Source organism: Falco biarmicus, chromosome 6 (assembly GCF_023638135.1).
Source record: "Falco biarmicus isolate bFalBia1 chromosome 6, bFalBia1.pri, whole genome shotgun sequence".
NCBI lineage: Eukaryota > Metazoa > Chordata > Aves > Falconiformes > Falconidae > Falco > Falco biarmicus.
This window is the reverse complement of record NC_079293.1, coordinates 19,143,575-19,164,944: the sequence shown is the minus strand read 5'-3', so window position 1 is coordinate 19,164,944 and position 21,370 is coordinate 19,143,575. Positions and strand designations below refer to the sequence as shown.

General features: G+C 42.5%; 1 protein-coding gene across 4 annotated transcripts in view; it reads right to left on the bottom strand.

The window, feature by feature from the left end:
* Positions 1-21,370, bottom strand: part of ELOVL5 (ELOVL fatty acid elongase 5) — a 38,689-nt gene that overhangs the window by 3,177 nt on the left and 14,142 nt on the right. For 2 of the 4 annotated variants that reach the window (XM_056343733.1, XM_056343732.1), the window contains exons 2-7: positions 13,730-13,795; positions 11,699-11,886; positions 4,665-4,742; positions 3,874-4,045; positions 2,232-2,356; positions 213-347 (exon numbers count right to left, since the gene is read on the bottom strand). In XM_056343733.1, coding sequence (XP_056199708.1) covers positions 213-347; positions 2,232-2,356; positions 3,874-4,045; positions 4,665-4,742; positions 11,699-11,886; positions 13,730-13,787 — 756 coding nt within the window. In that variant the 5' untranslated portion in view covers positions 13,788-13,795. Of the gene's footprint in view, positions 1-212; positions 348-2,231; positions 2,357-3,873; positions 4,046-4,664; positions 4,743-11,698; positions 11,887-13,729; positions 13,796-14,383; positions 14,407-15,474; positions 15,498-21,370 lie in introns of those variants that run through there. The other 2 variants (XM_056343734.1, XM_056343736.1) reach the window with 2 other exon arrangements.

Sequence of the window (21,370 nt, the reverse complement as noted above, 5' to 3'; positions counted from 1 at the left end):
TCACTGAAACTACTAATCATTCTGAATTACAGATACAAAACATCAGAGGATAGGAAACCGGAGGGCAGGCCAACAAGTAAAGTACTTTAGGAACACATGCATGTTACTGGAAGACAGCAAAAGGATATTTCAAGTGTATCTTTCTGCAAACAGCTTTCCAATGAGATACAGCCAGCAGAATGCTACAAAGAGTCAACGAATATTATTTTTACCTGAATATAGAAATTTGTGAAGAGGATAATCAAAGAAATCATATAAGAAATCTGGAAATACAGCCAACCCTGAGGAAATGCACATGGCCAAACAACACCACAGCTGGTCTGGAAGATTGTCAGGACAAACTGAATCTGGGGAGAGAAAAAAAACCCAAAACAGACAGAGAGAAGTAGCACATTAATACAGGCAGTAAAAACCCCATTATTGACCAAAGTGCCATTCGTTATTTCCAAAACAAGTCAAAAACATGCCATACTGTGTCTTTTGACAAGTTTACCCTCTCTTCTAACAGTGTAAACCTGAGTTAGTAGACATTCAGGTTGTGGGAGTCTGTTGTTTAAATGGGTTTATTTGATTGATATTGTTCTATTTTAGAGCATTAGAATAACTTATGTAGAACTGATTTATAAATATAAAAGGAACAAAGACCACCATCTTCCTAGTGAGAGCTCACTGGGGTTTGACTCCACCATCCTAACAGAGTAGGTACGCATCTCACTGCTCCAGCTGCAAAAGGTCACTGGGTCTACACATAGATCCTGCAATCCTCTGCCTCTGACAGGGACTGCCTGACATATGGCTCCAGTGGAAGAACTTTAGGGGTAAAGGCTGTAGGGAAGCTGGGAAGGCAGGGAAGAGGACCAGGGTTTAATTACTTTCAATTACCTCTTTTGGAAAAACAGAGTTTGGGTTTAAGTGCTGCAGAGGGCCTTAGGCAAAATTCATCCTTACATGAAGGCTACCAGATTAGGGAATGTTTATTTAAAAAGGGAAAGACTGCTGTGTTCTGCTGTTATTTAGCTGCCCTTACAGCTATGCATGCAGAGCAGGCAGGGAAGTGAAAGCAGCTATTAGATAGCCAGGGGAGCAACCGAAGCACCGAGACACTTGCACTCTGCAGCACTCAAACAACCAGGATGACGAATAGAATCTGGAAGTAGAAAACCCCCAAAAACACAAAACAAAACCCAACAAAAAACCCTCACAACAAACCTCCCCCCAAAACAATGATCCCCACTGCTACAGTACTTAGACATTCCTCAGTAAGGAAGGGTGCTAAAACAAGAAGATTTTGAGAATCAACACTGAATTGCTGGCAGCCAATGTTCTTAGTGTGTTGTGAAACTATTCACAGTTCTGAGGGAGTACTGGAGGGGTAGGGGCGGGAAGATAACCAAAAAAGTTCATCTCTAGGCTTCAGTTTCCCCACCTGCAAAATGGGGAAGACAGAACACCAGAACACCCATGCACATTTCCTTATGGTTTCTGACGTATTATACATATTGAAGCCTGGCTCTCATGCAGTATCACTACAGCATGTGCCATTTTGCTTAATTTTGTTGCCCCTTTCATCTCCAGTGTGTACTTTGGGCTTCATCACTGTACACACAGGAAACAATACAAATGGATACAAGGAGTCCAACACAGAATTACAAGAGAAAAAAATCTGCCCATTTAAAGTGCAGGAGGAGACTAGAAATATTGAACAGTTTTTAATAAGCCATTTACAACTGCATGCAAAAGTGAGACAGAAAAGCCATTGTCCCGCAGGACTAGAATGACGGGCCTTGTTAGCTGTGGACTGCATTGCACTCTGCTTCTGGTCCGTCATCTCAACATCAGGCTGAGCAACCAAGCAGAGAGAAGAGTGTCCTAGGTCAAGTGGGCTGGAAGAAAAGCTTCTTCCTTCTCCCTGGATAGCAAGTCCCAGAAAACCCAGTGCTGCAACTCCCAAATACATCTAGTCACCCAACACGGCAAAGCGGAGAAAGATCCCACTGATCTTGGCACCGATTCATGTACACCATCAGACCTCAGGTCCCCATTGTTCTGAAAACAGAGCAGAGGTGCAGAAGCTAGATTTCTAGGGTGATTTAGGCACTTAAAAATGTGAAGGCTAGTACCTTCTATTCTCCTTTCTTCTACACCCTGCCAAAATTTTCTAACTTGGTAAACAAGAGGACCTCATCACAAATACAAGAGCCTGCTGAAACAGTGGAGAGCTCATCACTCACCAGCTGCCCTTGCGTGATGTACTTCTTCCACCACAGATAAGGACGCATTGCTGGCACAGCAGACAACCCGTAGTAGGAGTACATGAGGACATGGATAAAGCTGTTCAGTGTGGCACCAAAGTAAGCTAAAAAAAGGGGCAAAGGAAAAAGCAAGTACACTGTATTACCAGGAACACGCTGTCTACAATTTACAAAAATAACAAGTTCAAAATGTTACTGTTTAAAATAAAATTTCTCTTAGAAGAAAGGCAAGAGATTTACTCCCTCCCCCAACTTTTCTCCTGCTCTTCTGTTCACCCAACGGAGTGGCTGAGCTGCTTTGCAGCTGCATGCTTTATTCCAGCCTTCTGGTTTTGATTCCTTGATTTATTCTTTTTTACATCTGCATTGCGGCTTCTCAAGGGAACTGAAGAAGCTGATAAAGAGAAGGCATGTAAACATGCCCAACGATCCATAGCTTCACCCATCTAATTTTAGGCTTATTGCACTTCCTTTCAGGCACAAGCCTATTTTCTCACTTATAACCAAAAGCAACAGGTATCTTCAGAAACTGCAAGTTAGCCATTTTATTTGTCCCTGTTTACAGCACCTTTAGTCACTAAAGAAACTTCTAGTTTAACAACAAACTGCACAGCACTGTGATGACCAAGCAGAACATAAAGCTTGGAAAGGAAGAAGAAAAACACATAACTAGAAATAGCACAAAAGTATTTTCAGGACCACACAAACACAAGACAGATCTTACATATCGGCACTTTTGACCATTGTATAAACAGGGACTGACTTCCCTGGAGAACATGGTTCCAGATGCACACTCTTTATAAGTTCAGCACTACTCACCGTTGTGCCGACAACAGAAAACAAATACGAGTTTCTATGTTATTTGGCTCAGAAAGCAGATGCTGAGCAACCCAGCCTCTTGGCCTGCACTGCCAGTAGTTCACATCCGCTGGATTTTGAAAGGTTTCTCTTGGATGCGCGTTCAACAAAGCCAGTATCTACAAGCTGCACATCTGAACCACAACTAAGCCACACCAATGCAGTTAGGAAACTAGATGTCAGCTAAAAGCAATGAAATTAAATATCAAAGCAAGATTAGCAGAGATTAGCAGGATTTAGACAGGAGGGGCATGGAAATCTTCCACTTCAGATGCATTCGGTCAAGTTCATTAGCGCTCAGGGACAAGATTTTAATTGAAATCATTTGTTATGGCTAGTGGTATAATGAGATTAAACTGAGAAAGTAACAGCTCAAGTGAACTTGACAGATACATGGACAAGAGTCACTATTAACCATCTTGCAGTTGAAAGAAGCTTCTGGTCCTGACTGAAAAGTTTATTGTTTCATTCGAGGGTCTGCAACCATTGCAAAAAAGAGAAAGCAAAGCTGACGGGTATCAGACCTGGACTACTACAGCTGGTAAACGTCAATTGCCACATGAATGAATTCTTCAAATTACATAGGCACATCTTTTCTAGAAGCTTTGTCAGCAGCTTAATTCCTGCAACTATCTACAACAGTTGCAATTCAGCAAAGCAGCTTAATATGGGACAGAACAAATCCTGAAGCTGAAGGTACCAGAGATGTCTGGTTTGACCAAAAGAAGATCAAACCAAGGCCCCACCATAACCCAGTACTTACAGTGACCACAAGGCACCCAGTTCATCACAAACCACCAAATGTTCAGCATTGTTGCATGGTGGTAGACATGCAGAACAGTGATCTGATGATTATTTTTCCGCAAAATGAAAAAGAAGGTATCCATGAACTCAATGAGTTTGGAGAAATAGTACCACCAGAGGACACGTATGATCTAGAAAGGAGGAAACAAGTTTTAGAAGCATTGCATGTTGTGGGGGCTTTCAACCCTTTTGCTGTCTAAATATTTAAAATCCAGATTCTGTCCTGCACTGCTTGAAGACCCTGCTGAAATCATCTGTAATGCTTCCACCTTAGGTTTTTCTATAGGAGATCTAGACACAAACCCATAGCTACAGCTGAAAACAGGATGACAAACACTTTTACAAGGCTACTGCTGTGCACTTGGTGTGTCCTGGGAGAAATAAAAAAATATTTAACCAGAGTTGGTCTTGCAGCGCCCTCTGTAAAGGAGAGGTCTGAAGACTGACCAGAAGAAATCATCACCACATCTCAGGAAGATAAGGGGACTCATAGCACACCGTGGTTGGATATAGTCTGAAGACCAAGTCCTTGGTTTTTGACCTGAAAACACTTGAAAATTTACAGATAATTGCTCAATAAAATACCAACCATGAATACATTGTAGATAATGTGTTGCCATTGTATTGTAAAAGGGGGGAAAAAAGCATATAGTTTGGACAAAATCTGCATAATCAATACTGTTCTGCTCTCCACTTACACACAAGTGGACAATTTGAAACGCTGTTAGCTAGAAGTCCTGATTACGTTACCTTCATATCAGCTTCTCCTCCACTGTGTGTATCCTGACAGAAGAAATTGTATCCTCCTTCCCATACTCCCGTCACCAGCTGAGAAGATCAAAAAAATAAAGTGTTATCTGGGCGGAAGGCTGCACCCCGCAGCACACACAAACCTCCACAGCGGCTCTGCCGAGACATGTGGCATCGAGGGAACGAAGGATTCGTGGGCACTCGCGTGTGGCATCGGGTTGAATTCAAGCACAAAGCAGTAACAGAACCACAGTGGAGGGTGAATTAAATTCTTTCTGTTGGGGTACACCTGAATAAAAATTGGAGGTAGCATTATCCCCAATTTATCCCACGTAGCATATGTGGTTTGCAGCGTCCTACTGCATGCAGACTCTCAAGATCTTTCCTTCTTGGCTGATGGTCTTATTGCAGAAAGTGAATGACCAAAGTAAAGTGAAAATATTTTTCTTCTGATTATTTTTGGAAAGAAGAAGTTGTATTTTTAAAAAGTTTCATACACAGAGATCTGACTACAATTTTTTCAACCATGTAGCAGAACAAATCTTCAGCTTTGCTGTCCTTAACAGCTAACAACTGATGTTTTACCGTATTGCGATTCTTCAAGATCTTTTTAAATACCTCACTCCCCCCAAGAATACATCGCTCCCAGTACAAGTGACCCCACAGGATACACCCTTGCCGGCCTGACTTCCTGGTGTAACACGTAACACCTCAAACATGACAGAATTACTTTTAAGAGTAACAACCAGCTATTAGTCATGAAAGGATGACACAGAACCTGCTGCCAAGAGGCTGCCTGAAACCTCCAGAGAAGCAAGAGGCAAGGCTGGACATCCACATTCCACCCTTTCACAGGTGGGAGATGGAGGGGCAGGCTGAGGGTGGGATGGGAGGAGGGAGCGGGTGCAAGACCAGGAGCAAGCCCCCCTTTTAACATCACAGCAGAAGGGATCACTGGATGTTGTTTATAAAGTTTTTCCTCTTGGGAATAGCATGAGGAGAGAAGTAACAAATTTAGACAAATCCCAAGTGAGAAAAAGAATTGTTAGAGATCCCAAAAGCATTTTAAAGGCAGAGACAGATATGCTGTGCAAGCAAGTTGCCCATTTTTGGTCTTATCTATGCTTGTGCAGAATTAAAAAAAAAAAAAAAAAAAAAAAAAAAGCTTTGCAGAGCCACAGTGGAAAACTCTGTACCATAAGCCATTTAAAATAATCATTTGATTAAGGAACTACATAACTGGTACGATTCCATGCTGCTCAGACCTGTGAATGAGAAGCTAATTCTAAAAGGTACAATAAAGATTATCACTTAAATGATCTACCTTTTCCTAATGTTATTTCTTTCATGCCTCATTTCCCCCCTAAATTAGCTTTTAAAATACCCAGTAAGCCTAGGTGATTATTTTTGACCCTCTGAGATAGAATTATTCCCACTATTTAAGGGAGAGAAAAAAAAAAAAAAAAAAAAAAAAAAAAAGACATTCAGTTATACCATAACATATAGACCTGGAATTATCTCATGTATTAGATCTAAATCAATACCACACTGCCACAGTGAGAGCCAGGCAGCTGTGCACATCAGTGGCAGACTCAAGCACTTTCTCTATCCAAGCAGCAAAAGAAACACCGCTGGAGGAGCACCCTCCTGGCCATAAGGCAGGCATGGCTGTGCAAAGCACAGCAGTTTAAAGGTGGTGCCCTGCTAAAGGACCAGCTACATCCCGGAGCTAGCCTTGCACCAAACCGCTCTTAGGGCACTGAGGGAACGTCTGCATGGCTCTGCAAGTGCCCGCCAGTCCCTCAGACAGAAGACCACATTGTGCTGTGATCACGTTGTTAAGAGCTTACAGATGTTTTCATACAGTTCTCATAGTTCAAGGAACTGTTAGGAATAGAGAGAAAATCACAATGTTTATATTGTAATTAATCCAAATAGCATCCATCACTAATGCTGTGGTCCATAAACTTCTCCCAAGTAAAGGCTAGCATAGTGAAACCCCAAGAATTTTCCTTGCACTTGATACAGCTACCTAAAGCGTAATACAACCACAGGTGCCTGGATGGATCCCACCTCTCTGAAGGACAAAGGCATCAGTGTGGCCATTGGAGCTTCAGCTAAATCCCAGTATTCCCTTGTTTCCAGAAGAGCATATAATAATATGCTGGGAGCTGTAATACTCTCACAGCCACAGGTGTTTGTTTAAATGATAGAAGCAAAGCAACACTGGTAGGAAATGGTAACATCTTTTATCATATAAATAATTAGCAGAGTTACAAAAATAATTTAATCACTCCCTTTCCAGAAGGAATCAAATAGTGACAGGTGCTACTGCTGCCTACAAACCTTGCTGGGTGCAACATACAAGACAGATAATCCTCCTGAGTTAGCCAGCTGCTCCTTTGCCTGACACCACTATTTCTTGCACCCACGATACTTTCAGCACACGCTAGAAGGCTTCAGAACACAAAACCAATGGGCCACCCCGAGACCTGACCACGAATGGTTCCCAAATGGCTCTGTTATGCACAGGGCTGGGTGCACAGCACCTAGAAAGCAATAAACAGAGGCGTCTTAAATTGCCAGCTAGCGTGTTTAAGTCATGGCTCATGCCTGCTGTGGTCTGCTTCCAAGGTGGCCAGAGTTTCTAATCCCTCCTTAAAGCTACCGTACAGCAGGTCTCAACTTGCCCAGCAACAGGCTGGTGGCTCCTCAGCCACCCCAGGCTTGAGACAACCCTTCCCTGCTCGCTGTCCCTACGAAGTCCTTCATCTTCAGCTTGGCAGGAGCCCAGGCTTGCTAATCGCATTGCTGATGCACAACCACAGGCATATCTTCTCCCGAGAAATTAACTTGTCCAGAAAAGGCTGACTATAATTATTTTCACCAGAGTATGTGATTTTTAAGCGACCCAAAGAGAGACAGGTCTTTCACAAGCCAGTTAAAATAGCACTTAAAGTCAGTGTTAAGTCTCTCAGCTCTGGAGAAAACCCTGTAGCTTGTAGCTGCTCTTGTGCTCAAGCAACTCATACCTCCTTCCCCTGCACTGACATTTTTTTGGTATTGCTTTCATTTTGTAATGCTGTTGCTGAATTCTTTAAAATGCTGTGGCGTGTGGTTTTATCAGCTCTGCTACCAAAATAAACTGGCACACAAACACCAGTCTGACTGGGCTGTAGGAGAGGTGTTACAGGGGAGGATTTTGTAGGATATTTTTTTTATAGAACCGAAGTCTGAGACTGGCTGGGAAAGGGCAGATAAGGGTCCCAGCACTGCAGCACTCTGCCAAGGCACGATGGGTTTACGAGCTTCAGAACAGAGATAGATTAGGGTGAAAAGAAACAGACGTTCACACCTCTGATGAAAGAAAGCAAATGCCTGCAGAGATACAAAATTTTATCTTTACATGAACACCTCAGGACAGAGATAAGGCTTTGGGACCTGTAAAGAAAGAAAGGGGAGAGGAAAGAGCCGCCTGGCAGCAAGTCACCATCCACAGCTCAGGTGCCACGGCACCTCTTCACCAGGTCCCCTCCTTCCTGAAACAAGGTGCAGCTCTTAGAATGCTTTTCCTACAGCACATACAACGCCTCCCTCATCAGGAAAACCTGAGACTTCTCTCAAGCAGATTCAGTAGGGAATTAGTTTTTCAGTGAAGAAAAAAAGACAGTGAAGAGATCAGTTGAAGTGAGCCTTCACCACTGACCAATTTTCGCAAATCTAAGTCCAGGTGGTCCAGACCACTTGGCTAGTTTTGCTAACAAACATCCCCAAAATACAACAGGTCTGCATGCCATGCAGCTGGGTGCCCTGCACTCTCCCTGCTTGTCCAAATTACCCAGCCGAGACCTGAGCAGAGAGGCACGGTCCCTACCCACAGCATCGCATGACTGCTGATCCCATGCAGAGCAGTGACAGGGGTGGAAGCAGTGCTGCCCCTGCCACTCTAACTACCCTCACAGCTTTCAGATACAGCTGTGGCAGCCAGCAGGCAACTGACCCGCATCCCGTAACCCTTCTGCCAGCCACCCTGCTACACACCTTGTCCACCATGCAGGAGGCCACCCCTGGCTGCTCCTGCCTGAGACAGGAGTGCTATTTCCCCTCAAAGTCTAAGCACCGTAGCTTTATACAGAATAAAACTTCGCTGTTTGCCCCTAATGAGCGTCCCCTCTTCCTGAAGTATGGGAGTGACAGGTCAGCCTGGAGAAACCTCTCCCGCCCCCCGGGGTCTGCCTTGCCTTTTGTATTGTCTGGGACAAGCACAGGCCACTACTCTGTTCTGCTAACACCAGAACCCAGCCCGCTCATTATATGCCCAAATAAATAATTTATAGCAAGTACCCACAGAAACTACTATCTTTGGAATTCCAAATAAGAGGTGTAAGATTTCTAGTGATTTTAAAATGAGGTTATATTATATTACATCAGTAGACCAAGTGGTGCAAGTACACAATAGCTAGAATTATACAAATCCTACAGCGCAAAATTTTTCCCCCCACGTTACTGCATACAGACATTCAGATGTAAGGTCAGAAAACCAAGTAGGTCACCTTTTTCATCCTAACTGGGAGGATGCCTCACTTTAACATCTTGTTTTGGTCATATAAACTGAGCTGTGATGCTATGAATCACGACCGGAGCGACCACAAGCTGTAACCTGGGAAGAACTCCAACGCAGGGTTTCAGATGTGTTGTACACAAGCTATTAAAGCAGCTTATTTTCAGACAGGCTACTAAACAAGTTCATAAGTGGTGATGTTTTATGACTTCTCAAACTAGCACTGAAAAAAGTTTTATCCAGCTGAAATTCAAAGTGACAACAAGGAAGAGAACAGGGAGTTACTTCTCTTTTTTTTCGGTGCTGCTCTTCATCATCTAAAAAGTTGAGTACACGTATTATAAACCGCAACTGACGTGTGGCTAATCCTTCAAAGCCAAATTTCCATGACTGTTGCGATCCGAGCGAGGGTATCGCCTGCTTTGCACTGACACAGGTAATTGAGGAGGCACTACAGCCAGAGAACATACCTGGAGGTGCAGGAGGCTGATTTTTTTTCCCTATCACCTAGCCCTTCGGCTCTCTCCCTGCAAACATCAAGCAGCACGGTGTTATGTCAGCACAGCTCTTTACTTGGCAGCATTTTTGTGGGATCAGTCACTCGTCACAGAACGTTGCCTGCCTTCACATCTAGCATGTAAGTGCTGTCAAACACATTTAGTTGCAATTATTATGAGTTTAACAGTCTTTATAAAACTGTGGCTTTCTATATTCCCATTTATAAAAAGAAGATATATTTACAACAGTACCAATGAACACTTCCACATAGATAACGTTAAATTAAGAGCAATATTCACTTTCCTGTAAAGCGTTTTGCTATATAGGAAGGAGAAGCCTTAATATTTGCTGTGTTTTAGCTGTCTCATTCCTTCACAATGTAACCAGGTGAACAGCTTTTGTAAGTACGAGGACTTTTTCAGCATACAATAAATAGTCCTTTCTGGGTAACCAGTTAATTGTTGACAAGAAAAAGACATTCATAAGATCAACAGTTCTGATATTTTCTATTTTTTAAATTTATCATCAGGTTTTGGAACATAGCAGAATGTTACAGTGATTTTCATTTGGAAACTATGAGTATTACTCCAAGTATTTAAGGGAAAAAGATTGGTTGTCCTGAGAGTTCTACCCACACTTAGTACAACTGAAGAAAAGTCTGAACTTGTAAATCCTCAATAACATAGCTGGAGGCTAAAATAATAGATTAGTATATAACTATAAATAGAATCTGTGTAAAATAATGCAACGATGCACATGAAGTCCACAGCAACACTACTTTCAGACAAATTAAACAGATGAAGACACTAATTTTTCTGGATTATAACAACCTGACAGGGAAGTTAGAAATGAAAACATATCAAGAATACAAGTTGTTCCAAGTACCTACTCAACCCAACCTCTTCCTGCCTCCCCCCAGGAATTAAGTATCAAAGTTCTTAATAACTCAGCTCAGTATTTTTTGACTAGACAATTCACTACACAACAGAAATTACTTTAAGTTTAAATAATTTCTTATCTAAAAACTCACCTTGTAAAATACTATAGAATTAACTACAAACTTAAAGAAGAATTACAGCGTGCATATGCTTCTAAGCAAACAACAACAACAAAATAATAATTGCCTGTTGAAAATGAAATCTCTCCTTACGGAAAGGAGAAACACTTTTGGTTGAAAGCAAGTCAGATTATTGTGTACATTAAAACCACACACTCAATTTTCTGACCACATTCTTATTTACACTGCCATACTTCTTCATTTTCACTTTACTAAAAAACATATAATCCTGAGTAGAAGCAGCTAAAAGTGCTCTCGGGGAAGCAGAAAACTTTATACTGCTTAAATCTTTGTTTTGTTAGGAAAGAATGTAACTCCACAGAAAGTCTCATTCAGTTTGAAATACATTTGTATGTTCAGATTTTAAGTTCCAAGAAACAGATGAATCACAATGACACTGATGCAATTGTTTCAGCAAAACTAAGAGGACACAAAAGAAGCTACTGCAAGCTTACAGAAACGGATGCAAAGAGTGTGTGCATGATTAATCACACTTAAATAAAACTTGTTTTGCACTCCAAATCAAGCTGTAGTTTTGCTACGAAGTACTTTGTACCATCCACCAGCACAATCACGTTGAGCACCTCTTCTAGGAAAGGAGGAGTTACTGAGGGAGTAGCCAGGTTCATGCTGAAAGGTCAGGCCTTCACTTGCCCTGGGCGAGAGAAGTGCATTTGAAACATTGCTAACCAAGTTCAGCAATGTTTCAGGCAAGGTTTGTTTCACACCATCCTTAGGGGTAACATTACAAGTATGGTTTTCTTCCCCGAGAAGCGACATTAAAGAACGGTTGCAACGTGTTCTGCAGATGTTTCCCCAGGTTTAGGAGAACTGCCCTCAGAGATCACTCTCAACACAAGCCAATATCATTAAAGCAGATACTGCAGAATAACCCCAACCCAACCCCTTTTCTCCTACCTCATAAAACATATACAGAGAAAGCAGTGTAAGTCCAAGGTTGTAGACCACTAGAATACCCCTGCATGAGAATGGCTGCTTATTCCGCATGTACTTTGGTCCTAGCCATACGATTAGCAAGTACAAGACTGAGAAGATAAAGGTAGGTGTATAGTTCTCCAGAAGAAGCCATCCTTTTACTCTGGGATCTGAAACAAACAAAAACATGCGAAGACTTAGATTTTGTAAGGGGAAGAATTCAATGCATCCAGAAAAAAAACTGTACCCAAAATGCTTCTATTGCCAGAACACTAGAGAAAGATGAAGGAATAGCAGCAAGCCCTTTTATTAAGGGCCATATTACTAATTCCAGCCAACCTTTGTGAGAAAGCAGAAATAATTCTCTTCCTAAGGCATAAATATTCTTAAATTATTACTGCTATTATTTTAAAATACTCATTACCATTCAGAATCGTTGTTCATCTTGAACACCACAGATAAGCTCAAATTATAAAGAAAAGCTTCAACGACCCTCTCCCCCTTATTCTCTCAAGCCATCCCTTCCCAATAGCACACACCTTATTTCCCCACAGTGCCAAAGCTAAGAGTGAAGCAGGTACCTCTGCGGTTATTGGTAGATGGTCCTGATAATTACTTTCTAATTAATACTAAGACAATTAGATTTACATATGTGCCACTCAAAAGGATTAAATTTTGGAGTTCTTGTATGAGCAATGGAACACAGAGCAGTCAGTCCAGTCTGATTAACCAGTCCAGTTGGCAACACTGTCAGGAAAAGCACGTAAGCCACTGAGAACCGGGCAGTTTCAGGGGAGCGCTTGGGACAAGTGCATGATCTTTCTGAACCTCAACTGTGTTGTCCATACTCAGCATCAGTATGGTATCTCACTCCTCTCACTGAAGGCAGCCCAAAGGATCGAAACCAAGTTTACCAAACCATAAAGGAACAATTCAAGTAATTGCTGGCATTCACAGCCCTGACAATTTTAAATGAGTCATATGAGGATCCTGCATGTAAGCAATGAGGTTGGGAAGTAGTTAAGAAAACCGAGGAATTTGCCACCTTTATGGTTCATTATTTTTAAGACAGACCATATGCCAGCACATGCAGTAAATTACATCAGGACATCCAGACTAATTTAAATGGGCTTAGTACAAAGAGGGGGACAGCAAGGGCACTGAGCTACTAAAACCAAACAGAAAACACACTCTGAAGGATCAGAGGCTTGTTCCAACTCCTGTGGACTTTGCCCTGTGAGGAAGCAGCACCACTACCAGAGTTTCACTGGGACAAAGTAGAAAAGACGATACTGAAGGGATCAGAGGAAGAAAGCACTCACCACTGTGCAGCACTGCTACGTACACTCGGTACGGGACGCATCTAATCCCCCCTGGCCAGGACCAGGTGGAACAGGGCCATCCCTACCCTAGCTGGAAACCCTCACCTGCCACTGCCTGCCCCGGTCCCACTGCCTTTCCCTTCCTCACACTGACCAGGATCGCTGTTCTCCACCTGTAGACTTTTTCCCAGTGAAAAAACTACCAAAACCATTGTTTCTTTAAAAAGAATGGTTTCAGAGAAGCAATGCTTTTAAAAAAAATACAGCCTTTTTTCAGTGAGAAATTCTTTAGCAGCTCTAGTTATGAGGGCAAGAGTATTTTTATTTTATCAAATGCAAATGTAAAAAATATCTTTTAAAAGTAAAAGTTCTTAGTAAATTTTTTTTAAAAAAAAAAGGCAGCAAAGATCTGAGGTAAGTCATTCATTAAGGCTAACAACAGGAGCTTAACTGATAGTAAGAAGAATAGCACCTACGACTGTCATAGCTGAAAAATCAGCAGCTCTTCAAGTCAAAAGATAAGAAGCATTGAGCAGACTTATTTATTACAGAATCATACATTTTGATGCTTTGCAGATACTAAAGGAAGTAGTCACCTGTCAAAGTCAGGATGTTAGAAGGAAGCTGTTTCTCATGTAGCTGCAGTTTAGTATCAGTTTTATTTCTGTACTTAATCTTTGACAAATCTTACCTCTGGGTCCAAGCCAAACATCAAGGTAGCTATTGATTGTTTTATCCAGAAATTCCATTCTACAAGCTATTGAAATGGAAAGAAGAGGAGAAAGTTAGTTCTTCAGCTCACAAAACAAGTTTAATCATCTGAATACTGACTGTATGTGAGGGTTAACAAAGAAAATACTAATATGCAAAAACTAATATGCAGCAGACATAGTGGACATTCCTAGCGCGTATAAAGTGAACGAAGCTTATTCTAGTCTCAGAGACACACTGGTGTAAGCGTACTATTTACTACTGAAGTATTTAACACACAGAAGCTTAAAACAGCGAGTTCAGATTAACCTAAAATTCTTTTTAATTCTGTTTTGTAAGTGCAAACACAGGATGACAAGCAACGCCCCTCTGCAAGGAGGAAGAGGACTGCACCCTGAGAAAGTCAGCAACGTTGACGTTCTCAAATAAATACTGTGAAGCTCTTTTAACAAAGAGCCTCCAATAGCTGGCAATGATAGCTGGGGAGGAGGACGGAACTAAAAACATGAAAACTGGCTCTGCTATGGCCTTTGCGGATAGGTGACTGATTACAGCTCTGATTAACAGCCCATAAACCCAAGAGATCAACAGTTACTGAGGCAAGGGAGAAAACTGCAGTTCATGGTATGAGTACCTCCAGCTCCAGAATGCTTACTGGTAAGACATTACCAGATAAAATCCATCCAACATCAGAACAGCAGAGTGATTCAAATGTCATCTGTCAGCTCCTCACACGGCCAGTATTTATTGGTAGCACCTGGTATATATACTGCAGTATATAAGTTGCTGTACCTCCCTCAGGTTAAAGCAGGAAAGCAGCAGCAACACCTCCCCGAGCAGGGGCAATTATAGACAAAGCTGTTCTCAAGAGAAGAGGTAGTAATTTTCTTCTTGATTGGGAAAAACCAAAACAAAACATCTCCCCCCTAATTTCCTCTTTTCTACCCAGAACTGTACTTAAGTTTCACTAGAATAATTTTATCCATTTTTAACAGCACTGTTTTCACTTCTTGGTGTTTCTCCCACCCCCGAACTCATAATATTAACAGCAATTTTTAGTTATGGGGAAATAACATAAGCAACACAAGCTGTCAACATACCCGCAGCACAAACTGAAACAATTGCATGAGTTTATGCATAGCTGCTAACAAAGTTCATCTCTACTTTTTTCAGCTCTAGCTAAAGAAACACCTCTCTCCCACCTCTGAAAACCCTGCCTCTAGGGGATTTCTTATTGATGCAAGTAAAATGAAAAGTAGGTCCTCTGGTTTTAGTCAGCTGGAACTGGCATCTTCCTTTCTTTCGAGTCCTGCAAGAAAAGCCAAGCAGGATGCAAATGAAGTCTACTGCGGGTCCAAAGCAGGACTGGGAGCCACCCAGCCTCTGCAGGAGCTTCAACCTCCCTCTTGCTGGGACCAAGAAAATACAGCGGGCTTGGATACATGCATTTACATCGCATGGTCTTCCATCGCAGAGCTCTGGGCAGGAGGCTGACACACTCACCAAGGATTTCCAGCTGCATCCCCAGCCCATCGTTTCCCAGGGGGCTCTTGGGGAAATGGGCAGAAGAGGACTTTCCTCTCCATGTGCATCAAGTCTTTGTACAGCTTTGGACTACACAAAGGCACAGAAACCTCCCTGGAACCTGGTCACCAGGCACAAACGAAAAAGCTTGATTAAAATTATCGGGAGCGTTAAAAAGTCTTTTCCAGTCCTGATTCATACCAGTTTTATTTTCCAACTGAAGCTGCCCAGCCCAAATAAGCACAGTTTGCAACAAGGTGCACTTGTGGGATTAGGTCACCTCACCAGCCGTGACACACAAACCATGAGCGCTTGCGTGAATGGCCACAGCACCGGCACGCTGGTGTCCTAGGAATAAGGAAATGAAACTGAGAAGCTTATGCCGTCCTACCAGAAGCACGAACATCAGGAAGGCTGTGAGAAATGAGTACATGATTTCCAAGGACAAGCCAGATAGACATCCAGAGCAAGCTCTTCCCCCTCCTCCCCCCATTTTTTTTTTTTACCTGTCAGCTATTAAATACCGCCAGGAAAATCATTCCCCAGTCAATTAATTTTGTTGCTTGAAATCCCCACTTACTCAATTTGTCTGTTGCTCCCTTGATCCAGTACCAGTTGATTTAGTTACGCAGCACTGCATCATCCAATAACCCAGCATCTGTGCCTAACTTCAATGACTTCCAACTCCCTTTTTGCAGAGGAAGACTTCAGATGCAAGAGTATGTTTCAAAAACAAAGACAAAAAAGCCTAATTCAGAACTGACTTGCTATATACTGTTGGTTGCTGGTCATTAAAAATGCAGATATGTAAACAAAACAATTAAGAGAGCAGAAACAAACTCCAACTAGCTATAGCAAAGACAGCAAGAAATGAAACTCCATGTTCAACCTTCCATAAAACTGGAAGGAAAAACTGATTCCCCAAGAGGAGGAAGCTTCTGCAGAGGTCTCAGCTTTTTTGGGCGGCTACCCCAAAGCAGCTTTTTGCGCCAGCATTATCAGACAGCAGATTGTAAAAGGCACAGCGAAGGAAGAACTACTCCTGGTGTCGATTTCCAGAACTTGCAGAAAAAGAAATTGTTTCAAAAGGAACTCATTTGTGTAACAGAAAAACAGAGGGAAACAATCTGCTTTTGTTCCAAGGGGGGGGGGGGGGCATGTGAAAATGCATCAAGTCTCCTGCCAACAGCCACACAACATTAAACACTGCTTCAACGGCAGCAACTACAAGGGTTCTTTTTTAATTAGAATAGTTTCCCAATTCAGAGGAACATCGACTCGAGAAAAATTAAACCAGTGGCCATTTGAAATGCTGTAATGAGCATGTTTCCTAATACTGAAAGTAAGCAAATTCTGTGGCTCACCACATAGATGAGCGGATCTCTAGCAACGCTCCTTTACCTAGACCATACCACAGCAAGGCACGCTATTCACAGTATCATAGAACCATAGAACAGTTTGGGCTGGAAGGGACTTTTAAAAGTCATCTAGTCCAACCACCTGCAATGAGCAGGGACATCTTCAACTAGATGAGGTTGCTCCCCCGTCCAACCTGACCTGGAACGTTTCCAGGGATGGGGCATCTACCACCGCTCTGGGCAGCCTGTGCCAGTGTTTCACTACCCTCATTGTAAAACACTTCTTCCTTATATCTAGCCTAAATCCATCAACTTTTAGCTTAAAACCGTTATGCCTTGTCCTATCACCTTGTGGCCTGCTAAAAAGCCTGCCTCCGTCTTTCTTACAGGTCCCCCTGTAAGTACTGGAAGGCTGCAGTAAGGTCTCCCTGGAGCCTTCTCTTCTCCAGGCTGAACAACCCCAGCTCTCTCAGCCTGTCCTCACAGGAGACGTGCTCCATCCCTCTGATCATTTTTGTTGCCCTCCTCTGGACCTGTTGAACAGGTCCATGTCTTCCCTGTGCTGGGGACCTCAGAGCTGGATACAGTACTCCAGGTGGGGTGTCACCAGAGCAGAGCAGAGGTACAGCATCACCTCCCTCAACTTGATGGCCGTGTTTCTCTTGATGTAGCCCAGGATATGGTCGGCTTTCTGGGCTGTGAGTCCACACTGCTGGCTCATGTCCCACTTTTCATCCACCAGTACCCCCAAGTCCTCCTCTGCCAGGCTGCTCTCAATCCCTTCATCCCCCAGCCTGTATTGATAACCCAAGTTGCCCCGATCCAGGTGCAGGACCTTGCACATGACCTTGTTGAACCTCATGAGGTTCACATGGACCCACTCCTCAAGCTTGTCCAGGTCCCTCTGGATGGCATCCTGTCCCTCAGCTATGTCAACCACACAAGTCAATCAGGTGCGCTCAATCCCACTATGTCATATATGAAGATATTAAATAGTACTAGTCCCAGCACAAACCCCTGTATTCCTCATCCATCAAACATTCCACCCATCAAATCTGTATCTCTGCAGTTTAGAGAGAAGGATGTTGTGGGGGACCATGTCAAAGGCCTTATAGAAGTCCAGAGAGATGACATCCATAGCCTTATTCAGTACCTATGGTCAGAAGAAAAAAAAAAAAAAAAAAAAAAAAAAAAAAAAAAAGACAACACCCCTTCCATTATGCCACACATTGCTTTTTAAAACAGGTACCTCTATATAACCTAGCTCTTTTTCCCTAACCTGCCCTTCTACAATGGACAGGAAAGAAAACACCCCCTCTGATACCAAATTTTAGCAATGCAGTAAGGCCCCTGAATGCTAGGACAAGCTGGATCAGGGTCTGGAAGTACTCAGGCTTACAACCTGAAGGATGCTTTACTTCTTCAAGTCCAAATATTTAATCTAGAAAAATGCATATCTGACGTTTTAAACAAAACAAGATGACTGAACTTCCAATTCTGCAAAACAAGCATAATGAAAACCAAGCGTTGCACCTTGCCCCAACAACATCGAGCCCCATCGTTAAAATATTACTTTTTCAAAAGTCCTCTGGATTTAGATAAGACAGGATCGGGGGTTTTTTGGACATCCACAGAACATTTTGCAATCTCAGTCCACCTCTGGCACCACGAGCTGGGACATGCACTATGCTCCAGCAGCCACCCATGTGTTTGGTCAGAAGATGTGAGCTCTGCCCTGCTGCTCAGTCCAAGCATGGATGGCCCTGGTGCTCCTCGGTGTGACAACTGAAAATACAGACCAAAGGCTACACAGAAGCATGCTTTTCTTGCAGTATACATATATATATATATATATATATTAAGGTTTATTTATGTAAGTTTTTCACATAGGCTACCAGCAGTGATAACCTGCTCTTCTAACGCACATCACTACTCTCTGAGGAAAGGGCTACTAAATACTGAAGTACTTTACCAGCTCCTGTCCTTCAAAGGAAGTTCTCTTGTATGCTTTCCACAGAAAACACATTCTGGGGAGTTTATGCCAAAAAGTGATTTAAGAATTCTTGGTTGCATTTTAATGTTGTTTCTTGAGTTTCTTCTTGGAGTAACTTCAGTTTCCAGGTGCAAAAATAAACCGTGAAAATACAAAGGTTTGCCCCCCGTCCCATGCCACCCTTTCCAAGCAAACCGAACAGCAGCAACAAAACATTTTGGGCTGAAAGCTCAAAGCTTTTCTAACCTGTTGCCTTTCAGCAGGATCTTCCAGCTCTCACTCTGCTGCTCAAGTACTTCATGAAACAACAGATCCCAGTTTTTACATTTAAGTACCTGCACTTAAGTTCCAAACAAATCCCCAAAATAGGCATCTAAATAATTGTGCTGGCTTCTGAGAGCAATGCACCATCAGGCCTGGGTGCTCAGCTTCCTTGGAAAACAGCCACTTTCTCCGTTCTTAAATTAGGACTTCGAAGCTTAATTTTAGGCACTTGATTTTGGAAATTTGATTTGTGTTTTCTTGTTAAAGTGATATTTGCCACTGCAGAGGTGACTCCTCTTTTCCCTCCTCCAAAAACACAACAATCACGCTGCTGTTTGCTTTTGTAAACGTACTGGAATTCAAAACGCTCAGTGGCTTGAGAACTGGAAGACGCACTGATAACCAAAGCTGCCAACAACAATTTTCTGTCCATTTTCCAAAGTTTCTCCTTTCTATTCCTAAAGCCTTAACTGTCCCTTGCATGTATTCCCTTTGCCTTTCAACTTGCTGCTAACCCCAGATTCCCTTTTTTTGTCCTTTCTGAATATCCTCCTAGACCCCAAGCACGCTTAATATTAGCAATAAGAAGGAGCTTAGAATAAATCACAGTCCATATTGATCTGAAAGTGCAAGTACATTTATTTCATAGGAAACCAGGTAAAGCACGAGTGCTGTGGATTTTGCACTTTAGTTTTGACAAAAATAAAAGAAACTATTTTTAAACTTTATTTTTCAACTGCATCTCTTGCAAAGCAGTGCAGATTTTTGCCCCCCCTTGCATCAGTGGCAAGTCCTCCAGCCTGCTGCTGACTCAGCAGGACCCACAATGCTGAGCTTTCACACTCACCGGCAGCATCAGCGTAAGGAAGTTTAGAAATAAATGATTTGTATAAAGCTCAAGGAAGTGTAAAAAATGCAGAACAAAGGAGAGAAGCTAGTCACCAACAGTTTAACCTTAATGGTATTTCAAAACGTTCAAAAATGCCGGGGGTAAAGGAAGACTTTAGCCAGTTAACTAGGGGGACCATTTCATGCTGTTACTTTTTCTGTCAGTCCACTCTCTCAAATCCTTCAGTAATGATTACTTTCATGCATAAACACAGCTGTAGTAATTAAAGTACTTTACAGATCAGAAACAAATACAAGAAAGAACACTGCAAAATGGAATAACTAATTGTGCTCAACAGCCAATACCTCATTAAACCAGAATCTAATGATCTTCAGATAGGTGAGTAAAGACAAACCATAGGCGTTGTGGTCTTTGCAGTTTTATTCATGTTTTCAGCAGATCTAAACGAGCTCAAATTAGGACCTGTACATCCAAGGACTAGGACACTGACATGCATTTCATCCCCTCAAAGTCAACAGCTCTTGCTGCACCACAGGGTAACTTCAGCCAGAGGGAAAACACCAGGTGTGATGGTCAAGCAGGAAGAGCAAGCTGGAAGCAAACACACAAATACACCCATGGAAGTACTAAGAATCTTAAAAAGATGCTACGCCACTTCCTCTCCACCCCAGAAGGATGCATCCCACTACAAGTAAGGATCTCTCATGCTGCAAAGCCCCCCTCAGCAGCAGCAGATCTAGCATCCCTCAGCACTATGGTAAAATGCTTTTTGCAACAGCATCCATTTTCCTGGAAGAAAACGTTTGAGGGGGTACCCTGTACCCAGCTGCTACACCCATACCCCAGCATCAAGATATTGGAAACTTCCTCACTGCTGCCAGCTTATTACATGGTGCTGTTAGAGTAATAAAGTGCAGATTGCTAAAGTATTTACAGAAATAAAACAGGGAGGAAGAAAAAGCAAAGCACGCAGGTTTATTCAACTGCTGTGTTTGTAATAGCATGCAACTATGCAATGTGCAAGGACACTGCACAGACAATTCCCAGCTGGAGGTTAAAGAACTGGGTTTTTTGGTTTGCTTCCCCCCCCCCCCCCCCCCCCTTCTTCTTTCTTTTCTTCTTTTTTATAGGAAAGAAACAGAAGAGAGGATCTGTAGCAAACCAGGTTAAGTGGAAACAGAGAGAATATGTATGTGGCACAAGAGCTACAGTTGACGTTTCTGGAAGGAAAGCCAAAGCACAGCATTTGCTTTGGTCCAAAGCCCTCCTCCCGAAACAGTATGTGAGTGTTTATTAACAGCTACTGTTTTAATCTGGAGCTCCCTCTCTTCTTTCAAAAGCTGTGCTGATATTGCAATTGGGAAAATGTGGCTAGCTGTAGCTTACAACGGCTAATTAGCCAGAGGAAGCCTAGGCAGCTAAAGAGAGCGCACTGGGAGGATGAAGGAGTCCAAACCTAAGTCCAGAGGGCTATAAGGACTTTAGCTTTCATTTCGAGTCTCCTTTCTCTTATTCAAGTGCCACCTGAAAGATGGTCTGAAAAAATCCTCTTCTCCCCTTTAGTAAAGGGGCTCCTCTAATCTCTGTGCACCTCAGTCAAACCAACTTTTTACTTCCACAAGAGAAAAAACA